The 16,051-nt window shown below is 40.2% G+C and overlaps 1 protein-coding gene across 5 annotated transcripts in view; it reads right to left on the minus strand.

The window, feature by feature from the left end:
* Window positions 1–16,051, minus strand: part of PAPLN (papilin, proteoglycan like sulfated glycoprotein) — a 181,735-nt gene that overhangs the window by 20,713 nt on the left and 144,971 nt on the right. For all 5 annotated transcript variants that reach the window (XM_077464576.1, XM_077464578.1, XM_077464579.1 and 2 more), the window contains 8 exons: window positions 13,193–13,298; window positions 12,269–12,737; window positions 11,919–12,056; window positions 10,025–10,152; window positions 9,572–9,710; window positions 9,280–9,411; window positions 8,710–8,837; window positions 4,495–4,603 (listed from right to left, as the gene is read on the minus strand). In XM_077464576.1, the coding sequence (XP_077320702.1) occupies window positions 4,495–4,603; window positions 8,710–8,837; window positions 9,280–9,411; window positions 9,572–9,710; window positions 10,025–10,152; window positions 11,919–12,056; window positions 12,269–12,737; window positions 13,193–13,298 (1,349 nt within the window). The remainder of the gene's footprint in view (window positions 1–4,494; window positions 4,604–8,709; window positions 8,838–9,279; window positions 9,412–9,571; window positions 9,711–10,024; window positions 10,153–11,918; window positions 12,057–12,268; window positions 12,738–13,192; window positions 13,299–16,051) is intronic.

Genomic DNA, 16,051 nt, shown 5'->3' on the forward strand with positions numbered 1-16,051 from the left:
GTTGCTTTTGCCCCCCTAGTAACCAGTCATCTGTGAGGGCCTACTGCTACCTACAAAATCCTGTGTTAACTAATAATGTGGAAGCCTTCCTAGCTACATTTGAGATGAAAGCAGAGAGAGAGAGGCCCCAAGAGCAAGTGGGCCAGCCTCATTGACCATTTTGGTTCCACAAAATACCTACTATACCCTTCCACCTGGTGAGGTCAATAGCTATGGCTGAAAGTAAAGATCCTGGACTGCTTTGGGGTGACTACTGCTCTCCAGACCCAACTGGAGATGTTGAGCAGATTGGCCACCAGGGTCCCTAGAGCACAACCTGGTATAACTTAAAAAATAGCTTCAGCTGGAGGCTCCATTTGGCCCCAGATGGTTGTGGGAGACATGATGGATAAGTATCTGTGGTCGCTGCCTGGCAGTCTTCAGCACTGGATCAGCCGTTAAGACCTCAGATCAGTTTGTGGACATGGTGGAGAGATATACCCGATATAAAATATACTACTGGGGTAGAGGATCTACTCCAGCCTGCCAGATGATGGGACACCCTATTTGTTCACATGAACCTTGGTCTTCTACATCTTCCATGAAAGCAGATCTGAAGAACCCTGGAATCCGCACACAAGATCGAGCCCAGTGCCCACTGCAAAAGAAGGCTTTTTGTAATCTAGAGCTATTCAGAGGGCATGCTTTCATGAGTTTTTTTTTTTTTTCAATTCCGGTTTAAGTTCACAATATTATGGAACCAACTGTACAGGAGTCAAATACCCAATTCACCAAGATGCTCGGTAACTTCTGTATTTTTTAGATTTTATATAACAACAAAGAAAAGGAAGGGAGGGGCAGTGGGCAGATTGGGAACTGGAATGGGCAGGGGAAAGTGGGAAGACTCCTCCTCTCCATGGCTCCGGGTCTCATAAGGTCAAAAATTCACAGCCGTCTGTACTAGAGGGTGCAGCCGTGTTCAACAGGGATGAGAACATGTCCTTCTCTGTTGCCACCGCGACCTTCATTTATTTCCTTAACTTTCATCAGCCAGATAGCGTTTGGGGTTGCTTGATGTTGTGACCAAAAATCTAGATACAGCTCTTCGCTGCAGTCAACAATAATCGCCAAATAGTGTCTGTCAGTCTTCCCAGATATGGCATGGTGGTGAGGCAGAAAGAAAGTCAACTCTCTGGGGACAACCTAATCTGTAAATTTCTGGGCTGAGGTTTGGCTCATAAGTCGTAGAGCATGTGGCATGACCAGAAAATATGGAGCAAGGTGCTGGTCTCTTCTTTTCCATGCCTTGAGGAAACATTTTGTGGACCCGAATGGGCGTGTAGTACCATTGCGTCAGCAGTTTAAAACCAGATTCTTGATACCTGGAGCATATAGATGTTTTTATAGGTGAAAACAAGAATCCTCTCAATTTGCTTGCTGAAGAAAGATCATGTTCCATATGGAGATGTGGGGCAGTTTTAATTCCGGGGGGGGGAGGGGCATAAGCAGATGGTAGTTCTGTGACACTGCCTGATGCAGATGCATCTTTTCTTAGCAGAGATGCTCTAACACAGTAAATTGGTGAGTGAAAAAGTGGGGCTGGTGGTAGTGAGGTCATGAAGTTTGAGAGTTGAAGCTTGTGCCAGAAAGAGAGATTGGAGTAAGCCAAGTCTGCAAGCAGCTGAGGCCTTGAGATCCAATGACCATCAACCACCAAATGTCTCGCTTGGATTACCTTGGCACAAATACATCAAGTTTCTCCTATAGAAATGTGAGATTTAACATCAGTGGGAATGCTATCTTAGCACCAGGGCAGGGTCTCCAGGTGTAGACCTGCAATGGCCTGTTCTTTGGAGACACACTGTTTTATGGATGTGTGGCGACACCAGTCTATTACCCTGCTCAAGTGGCAGACAGTCTGATAGAGGGAAGGGAAATTAGTCTTATGTGTTACCAAGAAGTTTGGCAAGGACACATTCAGAGCTTCAGATTTCTGAGAATGAATATGGTAGATAAGGCCTGGTATTTGTCTAGCTCAGATGGTTTCGCAGAGACATTAAGAGGTCTGAGAGAAAGAATAAGAGATAGTCTGTGCGTGCTGCAACTTTCAGGAAGGAGGGCGTTCCTAGAAAGGAGTTTTTACAGAGAAAGAAGGAAGTCATTTCAGACTTACAGTACCTGATCTCACGAATGTCATTGAACATAACATTGTAATGGAAGCCAATGTGAAGGTGTGTAAAACCATATTGCATCCTGGAAGCACGTAGAAAGTCCATATCTGAAGAGTTTAGGAAAATGCTAGAGCTCGATGTCACTCACAAAGCGAATGGTCTAGCCTTCCTATGTTGGTACCAAAGCCAAGCGGCACACTTCAGTTCTGCAATGACTTTAGAAAGCTCAGTGAGGTGTCTAATCTTGATGTGTAACCCATGCCCTGGGTGGATAAATTGATAGAGGTGTTGGAACCAGCTCAATATACAACTACACTGGACCTTTGCCAAGAGGGTACTGGAAGATATACTTGGCTAAGAAAGCCAAGGAGAAATTTACCTTTTCCAATCCTGATAACCAATTTTAGCATGAGAGAATGTCATTTGGATTACATTCTGCTCCTGCGACCTTTCAAAGGGTAATTGATAAACTACTTTGCCCAAAAATTCACCTGGATGACATTGTTATTATTAGTACAGATTGGAAATCCCACCTTCCCCTGGGTTCAGACAGTGTCAGATTCTGTAAAGTTGCTGCAGAACTTCCAGGTGTTACTGACATCAAGTCCGGCTTGGGTGGAGCGCACTCTGGCTCTTAGGGGCGAGCGGCGAGGAAAATAGCGATTCTGGCTATATGAGCTGGTGTCGCTTATGGCACATTAAAATGTAAGTGCATCAGTTTACCTATTTTTTAAAGCCTTTTAACCTCTTGCTGACCAGCCGCCATCATTATACTGCAGCAGGTCGGCTCTCCTGCGCAAACCGCTTTAGGTATACATCTGTCTGTGCAGGGAGGCTAGCGGGTGCGGTGTACAGAGGCAGAACGGGGAACTGACTATGTAAAGAAGGTAATTCTCCGTTCTTCCTAGTGACATGTCAGAGATTTTCTGTTCCCAGTCATCGGGAACAGTGATCTTTGTCATGTCCTAGGTAGCCCATCCCCACTACAGTTAGGGAAAACCGTTAAACCCTTGATCGCCCTCTGGTGTTAACCCCTTTCCTGACAGTAATATTTATACAGTAGTGGCTATTTTTTAGCTCTGATCGCTGTATAAATGTCACTGGTCCCCAAAAAATGTCAAGTGTCCAATCTGTCCGCCGCAATGTCGCAGTCCTGCAAAAAACGCAGATCGCCGCCATTACTAATAAAAAAAAATTACATAAATCTATTCCCTATTTTGTAGACACAATAACTTTTGCATAAACCAATCAATATTTGTATATATGTAGAATATATATATATAAACTGTTAAAAAAATATATATTTTTTTTAAATTGGGATATTTATTATAGCAAAAAGTAAAAAATATTGTTTTTTTTTCAAAATTGCCGGTCTTTTTTTTGCAAAAAATTTAGCAAAAAAATTAAAACTGCAGAGGTGATCATATACACCAAAATAAATCTCTATTTGTGAGGGAAAAAAAGGACAATACATTTTGTTTGGGTACAGCGTCGCATGGCCACCCAATTGTCAGTTAAAGCAACGTAGTGCCGTATTGCAAAAAAGGGCCTGGTCATTAAGGGGGCAAATCCTTCCGGGGCTGAAGTGGTTAATAAACTTATTGCGCGATTACCGTGCTACTGTTTTCTGTTCTGGGAGCAACATGTAACATTGGATAAAAGAGAGGAGAGGAAGCTAGATGCAGAGACTGTACCATCAATAGGACTTTGAGTGATAAAGCTGAGAGGGTCCTGGTGGCTCAAACAAATCTGGTGAGTGGCCCCCTATACTATACGTGGTGGAACAAATTAAAGCGTGAAAAGCAAGTTTAAAGAAACTGGCACATGGTAGAAGAAAAATATTGGTGCAATGGAAGCTTTTTTCAGATTGGCACTAAAAGTGGACTATATATATATATATATATATATATATATATATATATATATATATACACACACACACACATCTATATAAAAAATTTTTTGTTATTTTATGTTATACGATTGTTTCAATAGTTCCTTATGGGTCACAATTTTACTTATATACAATATGTTGTATCTGGTTGTATAACCTATTTGTCTAGTGCACATGGATTGGAAAGCATGGCACATTAAGCGCTGCTTAAAGCTAACACCTCATTTGTAGACTTTGTGATATACAGTACATACACTGTTGATCTCCATATGAGATATATTTGCACATAAAACGAGTACAAATTATATTTTCTTGAGAGTTAAAAAAAACTTCAAATAAGGCAGTTTTTGTTTAGTAGATGCTGTTTTAACAGCTTCTAATAAAAACCCAATATTTATCTATGGCTTAATACAGGATACCAGAAAATTAACAAAAAGAAACAAAACTCACCTTGACCACTGAACATTGACATTGTCACCTTTCACTATACATTTCAGCAAAGCCTCTTCACCTTCTAACACAGTGACACCACTTGGCGGCTCAGTAATTTTCAGTTCCCCTGTACAGTAAGAGAAATTTCTCATTAATTCATCTGAATTCAAGAAATTGTTTGCAAAAAAAACAAAAACTCACCAGTAAACACAATTATGCAAATAAGCATTACATTACTAATGCATAGACCATTTAACCACTTCAGCCCTGGACCAATTTTCAGCCTAAGGACCAGAGGTCTTTTTACAATTTCGCACTGCACTGCTTTAACTGGTAATTGCGCGGTCATGCAATGTTGTACCCAAACGAAATTTGCGTCCTTTTCTTCCCACAAATAGAGCTTTCTTTTGATGGTATTTGATTGCCTCTGCGATTTTTATTTTTTGCGATATAAATGGAAAAAGACTGAAAATTTTGAGAAAAAAATATATTTTCTACTTTTTGTTATAAGAAAAATCGAATAAACTGAATTTTAGTCATACATTTAGGGCAAAATTTATTCAGCCACATGTCTTTAGTAAAAAAATGTCAATAAGCGTATATTTATACCCCATTTTGGAAAGTAGACACCCCAAGGAAATTGCTGAGGGGCATGTTGAGCCCATTAAATATTTTTTTTTGTCCCAAGTGATTGAATAATGACACAAAAAAAAAAGTTTACAAAAAGTTGTCACTAAATGATATATTGCTCACACATGCCATAGATATATGTGGAATTGCACCCCAAAATATATTCTGCTGCTTCTCCTGAGTACGGGGATACCACATATGTGGGACTTTTTGGGAGTCTAGCCGCGTATGGCACCCTGAAAACCAATCACTGCCTTCAGGATTTCTAAGGGTGCAAATTTTTGATTTCACTCTTCACTACCTATCACAGTTTTGAGGCCATAAAATGCCAAAATAACACAAAACCCCCGAAATGACCCCATTTTGGAAAGTAGACACCCCAAGGAAATTGCTGAGGGGCATGTTGAGCCCATTGAATTTTTTTTTTTGTCCCAAGTGATTGAATAATGACACAAAAAAAAAAAAGTTTACAAAAAGTTGTCACTAAATGATATATTGCTCACACATGCCATAGTTATATGTGGAATTGCACCCCAAAATATAATCTGCTGCTTCTCCTGAGTACGGGGATACCACATATGTGGCGCTTTTTGGGAGTATAGCAGCGTAAGGCACCCCAAAAACCAATCACTGCCTTCAGGATTTCTAAGGGTGCAAATTTTTGATTTCACTCCTCACTACCTATCACAGTTTCGAAGGCCATAAAATGCCAAAATAGCAAAACCCCCCCCCACCAAATGACCCCATTTTGGAAAGTAGACACCCCAAGCTATTTACTGAGAGGCATGTTGAGTCCATGAAATATTTTATATTTTGCCACAAGTTGCAGGAATATTAAATTTTTTTTTTTTTTTTGCACAAAATTGTCACTAAATGATATATTGCTCACACATGCTATGGGCATAAGTCAAATTACACCCCAAAATAAATTCTGCTGCTTCTCCCGAGTACGGGGATACCACATGTGGGGGACTTTTTGGGAGCCTAGCCACGTACGGGACCCCGAAACCCAAGCACTGCCTTCCGGATTTAAATATAAAACGCTACCAAAAAAAAAAACTGTTAGCGATCGCAGGGATCAGGCCTGACTCTGCGATCGCTGCAGTTATGTGTTTAGTGTTTTGTAAGTGACAGTGATCGATCGATACTGCACTTGGATGGGCTGGGCGGAGGGGCAAAACGCAGGTGCCAGCAGGTATCTGGGCTGATCCCGCTTACAATGCGTTTTTTTGGAACCCTAAACTGCTGGGGACGCTAGTATAGATCTGATCAGATCAGATATTGATCTGTTCAGATTCTATACCACTACGGGAGGTTTATGCTTTGCGCGTGGGTGTTAGCGGTACTGGCACTAACCTAGCACTGCCTAGGGCGACGCAGACCCTGACCCTAAAACCTAATTGATATCACCTGCCGGGTGATCAGGGGGTTAAACCTTTATTGGGTAATAAATGGTGGGTGCCCTGATGCTATAAAAAGCAAACTAACTAACCAGAGTTTTATTAGGTAGTATATGGGGGGGTCCCTGGCGCTATATAAAAACCTGACGGGGAACCTAAATAACTAACTGGCTAACCAGCGTCACCAGTGACACTTATACGGTGATTGCTGGTGAAAGGGTTAACTAGGGGCAATCAGGGGGTTAAAACCATTTTTGGGTAGTATATGGGGGTACCTAGCGCTAAAAAAACCTGGCGGTGAACCTAAAAAAATAACTAGCTACCTAGCGACACTAATGCAGCGATCAGAAAAATGATCGCTTAGTGACACTGGCAAAAGGGAGTGAAAGGGTTAACTAGGGGCAATCAGGGGGTTAAAACCATTATTGGGTAGTATATCGGGGTACCTAGCGCTATAAAAACCTGGCGGTGAACCTAAAAAAATAACTAGCTACTTAGCGGCACTAGTGATACTAATGCAGCGATCAGAAAAACGATCGCTTATTGACACTGGCAAAAGGGGGTGAAAGGGTTAACTCTAAGGGCAATCAGGGGGTTAAACCTTTATTGGGGGGTGGTAGGGGGCTACCCTGGACCTAACACTAACTGTCCTGACACTTTTTACTGTCACAACTGACACTGAATGCAGTGATCAGTAAATAAATGATCACTGCAATCAGGGACACTGTGACTGTGACTGGGAGGGGGAGGGGGCGGGGGGGTTTGTGTGTCTGTGTGCCTACATGTTAGTGTAGTGTTTGGTGCACTTACTTTCAGTGTTCTCCTCGTAGTCCGGTCAAAAAGGCCACCCCGAGGAGAATGACATCACTTCCTCCCTGCCTGTGTTTACTATACACAGCGGGAGGAAGCTTCTCATTCGCCAGGAGCGATCGAGAGGGGGATGGCCAGAAACCAACGGCCATCCCCTCATCCCGGATCGCTCCTGAAGCGAAACGGACCGCCGCATCCAGCGGGAGGGGGTCCGATCAGACCCCCCACCCGCTGGAAGGCAAGCACGTACATGTACGTGCTTGTGCCTGTACATGCCATTCTGATGACGTACATTGGCATGCGGCGGTCCTTAAGTGGTTAAAGTAGATTTTCTCAGTATAAGGCAACTCAAATTGCCCTACCAAATTTGATCACTTTCTATACTCCCAGAAATCTATTTTTTTTTTTTACTTGTACAAACAGTTCTTTATAGCTGTATTTGTGATTTCAGTGACTGCCAGCATCTTTTGGACCACACTGGACCTCTGGCCGTTTTGGACTGAAGAAAACCACTTCATCTGCACATCCTGTATTCTGTACCCATCTAGGAACATCCTCTTCTTTATACTAACAGTACTCCTTTGTGTTATTAAACAGTGTTGGAATGCTGTGGTCACAGCAGGGTTGGGAATACTGTGCATGTATTCTGGAAACAATCATTCAGAGCAAGGCACTATGGGCACCAGGAGATATAGTCCAAGGTAGAGAGCTTGTTCACTGTCACTGACAATCTGTGTGACTAAAACCTGCCATATACAGGCATACCCCCACTTTTAAGTACTCAATGGGGTTTATTTACTAAAGCTGGAAAGAGCAAAATCAGGCTCACGTCTGCATAGAAACCAATGAGCTTCCAGGCTTTATTACCAAAGCTTAATTAAGCTTAATTGAACAAGCTGGGGTTAGAAGCTCGTTGGTTTCTATGCAGACGTGAGCCTGATTTTGCTCTTTCCAGCTTTAGTAAATAAACCCCATTGTGTACTTAAAAGTGGGGGTATGCCTGTATATGGCAGGCTTTAGTCACACAAATTGTCAGTGACGGTGAACAAGCTGTCTTACCTGTTCTACAAATGCTAGTAGACTGCTGTCCTGGTAACCCCTAATTTCCGAGTCTCAAAGCCAGAATAAAGACTTTTGATTTTACACTTATAATATGCATACTCCTTCCAGGACAGTGGCTCAACTTTATTTAATTTTTTTACGTAGGACGCAATGTCCCTCATTGACTTAAGCTAATCACCAAATACCAAATGTCAGTACCGTACAGTAAAATCAATGCAAATTTTTTTTATTTTATTTTTTTGTTGTTAGCGCTACTTCATCATTTATACACAAATCAATACAGGACATCTGACCCTGTACAAGTCTGCAAACAGCAGAATGTCTGACCAACCTCTGATTTTTAATTGGGTTTGTTTAAATTCTTTACGATGTCCATTGGTAGTGGCACATGTGTAAGATCCAGCATCTTCTGAGCTTACACGACTGATCACCAGTGAACCATCTGCTTGTTTTCTGTATCTGGAAAAATATTTTAGGTGTTATTTTCTTTTTAGATGCATACTAAAATGTTTGCTTAGTTTCAATAACAAATAGTTTCATTTCCTATGTTAGTGGACATCAAGATATATTAAAAGAATGAATGAATGTATGGTGCTGGGTTTCCATGATTTGGCTGGTCTCTCAAACCAAAAGGCCACTTTGGACGGACACTGAAGAAAGAGATTGAATAGAATATCATAAGGGTGGACTTTGGGTGTTGGATTCACAGGGTTAACAAGTTTTAGGCATGCTCTTCAGCAACTGGTTGTTGGTTAGACATACAGAGGTGATGGAAGTAAGCTGGTAGGCATTTGCATTGTTGGGCACTTGTTTGAGTAAAGAAAGACTGATCAAGGATCTGTAAATTTTTGGTCCATAATTTACCACAAATACTCTCAGAATATGCCTAATGTAATTTTACCTTGGGGAAGGCAAGGGTAATCCATCTTTTTGCCATTCTACCATGGTATTGGGAGATATGTGCAAATGACAAGATAATCGTGCCCGATGACCAAGATTTGCTTCCACCTCAACGGGACCAGTCACAGATGTTCTAAACATAAAGAAAAAGTACTTATTTTATTATATATACAAAATGAACACATAATGTCATTGCTCTTTGCACTGCCTTGCTGTTAAGGCAAAATATTTTAATTTATTTTCATTGGCAAGGGTAATATTAAAACTATTGGATTAGTATACACATTGCTTACCTTCTTCCAGAGTACACAGTATGACTACTGTGCAAATTTTCTCGTAACACCTGAGCAGCAGAAGAGTCTGCTCCTCGAACATCTTCATCATTCCCTCTGGCAGGGTCATGTGTTCTACGACCCTTGTGTGTCTCAGTTCCTGCATTGGAAAGCCACACAGCTTAATTGTTATATGCGGTAGATTATGCCACAATGTTGGTTCTTCAAACATCTGCTAATTTGAGATTCATTTTAAAATAAAACCTCATCATAACTTTTAAAATTATGAAAAAGGTTCAATAAACTTTGAAAATAAATAGACCACTGATAATGAATTAAAAAAAAAGGTCAATTGTTAACATAACCTTTGTTTTTCTACAATGGGAATTATATAAAAGTTCTATTTATGATACTTGATACTGTTCTTATATAGTGCAAAAATGCAGAGTAGTAGGTGGTGATTAATAAACGCACCCCTCACTTGAAGCCGTACTCTGTGTGTTTCTCTACGGTTGCCATTTGAAACCATACAGGTGTAAGTTCCGGCATCTTCAGCTTGGACATTGCTGATCACAAGAGAACTGTCTGATTGATAGGTGTGCCTAGAAGAAAACAGTAAGGTCAGAGAAATGTTCATTTAACTTTTTTTGGAATGCCAACAGGGAAATATACTTATTTTATTTGTTCATTAATATATACATTTTTTTATATAAAAAGAAAGGAACTTAACCCGAACAATCAGGCAGATACAGGAGTATGTGTGCATGTGAATTATTCCTGCCTCTAGAGCAGGGTTTCTCAACTCCAGTCCTCAAGGCGCCCCAACAGGTCATGTTTTCAGGATTTCTCTCAGATAAAAGGGCTGTGGTAATTACTGAGGCCGTGAAACTGATCAAATCACCTGTGCAAAATAATGGAAAGCCTGAAAATATGACCTGTTGGGGCGCCTTGAGGACTGGAGTTGAGAAACACTGCTCTAGAGTTCCTTGTGATCTCTGAAACCCAGGGCGCCCAATATTTTTTTAAAAAGGGACCATCATCCAAGTCCACCAGCTACGGAATGCTTCCTTTTGGTTCATATGCCCTACTGCTGGCTCATCCCTATGACTCAATAGACAAATACAATATGTACAGAGACACTATACAATTGTTTTAGGAGATTGAGGTTGCATCTTGAACCTTTCATAAATGCATTATAAATACTTGCTGTACATGAAACTTTTCACAAATGTTATTTGGGCTTTAGTCCTCGTACATACTGCATGTTCTCTGTTTAATGTTAGCCTTAATACTAGTCTGAAAAACAAGAGATTGAAAGTGTTGATGACCCACTGATTTCAATACTTTGCATTTCTGACATTAAAAAAGTATGCACATAAGGAATTTTGACTTTCCTGAGTTACATGTTTCCTTCAAGTCAGTGACACAAAACATTAAAGCTAAAGGGTCAGCAATACAAAAAACTAGCCTTTAAAAGGATGCATTCAATGAAAAGGCCTCTATCTCCCTCATGATGCATATACAGTTTTTTTTAGAGTGGTTGTAAACCTCAGTTTTGGAATCTGAGCAAAGCACATATATCTGTAGTGTTTACTTATCTCTCTCCAAAATTCTAAGTGTAATTTCTCTCTGGTGCTTTGTTCCTCTCACATAAGCATGAGTCACTTGTGAGAAGTTTCCCGACACATGGGATACATTTGTGTCGGGGGGAGTTGTTTGAGAGATTGTTTATTCAAAACATAGTTTTTTTGATGTGTGGAGGGGTTGTGTGCCTTTCCTCCAATTAGCTCTCACACACGGTTACTGCAGCCTCTCTGCCCCCTACTCTGTGCTTATGACTGATAAAGATTTTAAAATTTTTCTGTCCTTTTGAAGGGGTGTAGGGAAGGGAAGACTGGAGATAAACAAGTAAAACCTATGTAGGGGGGATTTGTTTCATCTCTGTGTATCATCTGAGGCTTTTCACTTAACTGGGTATATGTGACGGTGCATAACCACTTTAAAGCTCCCTGCAGTTTCATTAAAGGAGTGCAGAATATGGATCATAATGGTACCAACAGATTAAGCATTAAACAAGCATTTATCAGGCTTTTAGTAAATTTAGCTACTTAAAGCTTGCTAGAAGTCCGCTGAAGCCTATTAAAGTTGTAATACATATGCAAACTTTTTACACTGAAAATGTAGTAAAACATTTAAAGGGGTGGGGATTCTGAATACATACTAGAGCACAAGTGAACATTACCAGCAATCAGGTACAAAAGATTTGCAGATTTTTATTGATGTTCAGTGATTGTCTGGTGCTGTTTTGCCCAAATGCTTTTAGCTACATAGAATTATATCTCAATGAGTAATGAAAAAAAAAACCGACCTCGTTGAGGACACAGGACTTCCATCTTTCTGCCATTCCACCCTGGGGAAAGGGTAATCACTCACTCTGCACAGCAGACGGACAGTCTGTCCAATCAAGGACTCCATCGATGAAGATTCTGCCTTGTTCAAGATCATTCTAAGATGTAAAGGAAAAAGGGCCTTATATGTTAAAAAAAAAAAAAAAAAAAATACATGATAGTTCAGACTCACATTTATATCAAGCAAAACCTAGACTGATTTGAAATATTTTGTGTTTTGTGCATCTTGTTAATCTGTAGAATATTAATAGCTGCCATAAAGTCTCACTCTTTTACTATCCTTAAAAAAGAAAAACTAAGAATAAAGTACCTGTAAAGGGAAGAGTGTTGAGATGCGTCTTCTGCTTTGGGTGCATATTGGCTTTGATCAGGGGATGGACCAGATATTTTGTGATCTATACTGCTCTCATCCCAATCATGACCAGCAAGAATACGGCCTTCTATATCTCCATCAAGAGTTTTAACAATTCCTCGATGTTGCCCTTCTGGCACATGACCCAAACCTACAGCTTCATCAACTCCTGGGTTTTCATGTGATAAACGATCCCACTTCATTCCCCTCTTACGGTATCGATATTCTATTGTACCAGTTGTCCTCCCTGAGATTTTTTGGCAAGCGTTCATGCATTCCTCTTCAGTGACAAAATTGTTTTTATTGCCATGGCAGCCTCCGTACCAAAAACGATTGCATTTGCCAACATCAGGGACAAAGTACCAGCGAGTAGTCCAGTCACTGCAAGGGCCCAGAGCACTTGGTAGGAGACACGTTGTTGGATACGCTAGCAGAAAGAAAAAGTTAGAGTATGAATGTGACCATGCAGAGTCATTTGGTGTTATTCTAGCATTTCATCTGAACCACACCGGGTATTTAGTGTAGGCAAAAGATCACCTGTTTACTTTACCATTCAAAACTGATATTTGCATCGTTTGGGAGATCCCTGTAGCACAATTTTTTCACTTGAGTTCTGCACAAACTGGGCTGATATTTTACAATTTATTTTATTCTTTGAAAGAAAATACCTACAACTGACTCGAAATTTGGAAACTCCCTTAAATTTTGATACACTGCATGAAAAACAATTACATTTATTTTCAAAGCCTGAAAGTCTATTCTTGTGAAAGGGACCCTTTGCCTAAGTATGTGGACACCTAAAGTATTTACATGGTTGTTTTTTTTTTTTATATTTCAATGAAGAACACATAGTACCCTCCTGAGCAATCAGAATGTACTTACGATAACTGGGTTTACTGTGACATCCTTCACCCAAAGGACCAGAAGCTTTGTTGATGTTGTTAAAGCAGCATCCATATTGGGAGGTTCTACATTCATCAGAGGGCGTCTAAATCCACAAACAGAAAAAAATATTTACTATATAAGCACAACTCTAATGCCTCATACACATGATCGGACTTTCCGCCAACAAAACCGTGGAATTTTGTCCGAAGGGCATTGTCTCAAAGTTGTCTTGCATACACACGGTCACACAAATGTTGGGCAATGATTACTGTACAAATGTAGTAAGGTATTAGAAGTACTACGTGTTTTTTTCTGCTCTTGAGCACCACTCTTTGGGCTCCTTCTGCTAATTTCATGCTAGTAGAAGTTTGGTGAATGTTGATTCATGCTTTTCTTTTCGCATTTTTCATTTAACGATTTTCAGATCGTGCTTTTCAGTTAGTTTCTGAACGGCCGTTTGTCAACCTGACATGTTGCGGAATCGGAGGCGATAACGTGTTCTTTATTATTGTCCTTGGAGTTATTGCTTTGACATTTTTTTGGGTTGAATAATGATTTGATTTGTTATATTTTCGGATGCACAGAATGCACTATTTGGTTAAGTATTGGCAGATAGCATGTCTAATTATTTTTTTTTTTTAATGCACAATAAAAAAATTGTGGAGAATAATGCCCTGTACACACGGTCGGACATTCTGACGACAAAATCCGTCGGATTTTTTCCAACAAATTTTGGCCCAAACGTGTCTTGCATACACACGGTTGCACAAAGTTGTCGGAAAATCCAATCATTCTGAACGTGGTGACGTAGAACATGTACGACAGAACTATAAACGGGACAGTAGCCAATAGCTTTCACTCGTAATTTATTCTGAGCATGCGTTGCACTTTGTCAGTCAGAATTGTCTACACACGATCGGAATTTAAACAATCGGATTTTGTTGTTGGAAAATTTTAGATCCAGCTCTCATTCCGATGGAAAAAGTCAGATGGAGCCCACACACGATTTTTGCCACAACACAATTTGATCGCACATTTTCTGTCGGTGTGTACAGGGCATTATACTTCTCTGGTTATGCGTTTTACTTCAAATTACAGTTTGGGAGTAGGCAGTTACATTTAAAAAAATATAATGTAAAATTGACAAGGGACACCAACATAGTATCTTTGATCTTAAAAACTATAGGATAATGGTGTTTTAGTAACTTGCCCAGATAAAAAAAACAAAAACCCATAATAATATTCCAGCTCACACCCCAGATAACGTCTAATCAGATGAAACGTGTTGGGTCGAGTTCTGCCAACATCATTATCACGCCTTTATATGAGCTTTTTATGCACTTGTAAAATGTGAGTGTTCCATTGTCTCTTTTTTAATAAATGTATTTTAAAAGATATCACACTATGTGGAACCTTTCTTTGATTTTTTTGTTTCATCATGTGAGCAAGATGATATCCTCTGGTCCTCCTTCCTTCCATTCGAACCCCATTCACATGTGCATTGTGAACCTACTGCTGACCAGTACCGTTTAAAGTCTGTCTGGATTTCCACTACACACAGTGTTTATCATAAGCCTGTTTGACTTAAGACATATAAGCACCTTTAAGTCCACTACTTTCGGTAAGACTTCATACAACTAGTGGCGGTTCTTCTTACAAGTTTCTTTTTATAAGACTCTCTTTGCACTATGTTTCCAATTGATGTCATCTGTTCAATTGATGGTTTTGAGATGCTAACTAAAGCCGCGTACACATGGGCGGACTGTATGGCCAACTTAGTCCGTCAGACAATCCGACTGACAGTCCGTCCTACTTTCGAATGAACGGACTTGACCACACACGGATGCAAAACAGTCCGTCGAAAGTTTGCACGATGACGTGTACAGCACGTACGACGGGACTAGAAATAGGAAGTCCAATACACAGCAATGCAACCTTTCGCCGTGTAAATCCTTTCTGAGCATGCGCCATACTTAGTCCGTCGAACTAGCCTACTCACGAGCGGATTGTCCGCTGAAACCAAAGTCTGACGGACAATATTACGGAAATTCCGAAATACTTAGTCCGCCAGACTGCACGCTGAAAAAGTCCGCTGAAGCCCACACACGAGCGGACTGTCCGCTGAAATGTGTTTTGACGGACTAAGTTGGCCAGACAGTCCGCCCGTGTGTACGCGGCTTTACTGACAATGTTCACTGATGCCAGGACTTTTTGGATTTATTGTATACTACATAATATTTTCACTCGGTGGACAATATTTATGTGTTTACATTTACTTTGTGGTATATTTAGTCAAAATTTATACTGTCATTTTGTACTATATATATATATATATATATATATATATATATATATATATATATATATATATATATATATGCTGCATTTTTTCTTTTTGGTTACTTTTTGCTGTTTGTCTCCAGCTGTGCTGGCTGCTTCGTATATTTTTCACTTTTTTCACAGCGCAGTATTTCTTTTTTGATATTTTGAAGTCCTATCTAATGACAGCATCACTATACAATACACCAATAGGTGTACAACATGTCATCATGCTGGTCCATTTTCTTTGTGATCAGATGACCTGTACTCTAGAAGGAAGTGTAGGTGGAAGAGGACCTGTTGCCCTGTCTGTAATGGAAGTGAACTGGTAAGGTTTCCAAAGGACCCTTGAACTAGTTCACCTATATGCATGCTGGGTTAGTGACTCAAAGTATTAGACAAGAGGGTTAGCAAAGCAGCCAGGCATCTAGCATTCTGAGAGTGATAAATAATGGCAGCCTGTATGTGGTTCTCGGTTTCTAGTTTTCTTTAATGACTTCCAAACTGAGACATACAATTACTAAAGTCTATAATGTA

The sequence above is a fragment of the Lithobates pipiens genome, unplaced genomic scaffold (genome assembly GCF_037356315.1).
Source record: "Lithobates pipiens isolate NorthernLeopardFrog02 unplaced genomic scaffold, aLitPip1_a1.2 Scaffold_30, whole genome shotgun sequence".
NCBI classification, from domain to species: domain Eukaryota; kingdom Metazoa; phylum Chordata; class Amphibia; order Anura; family Ranidae; genus Lithobates; species Lithobates pipiens.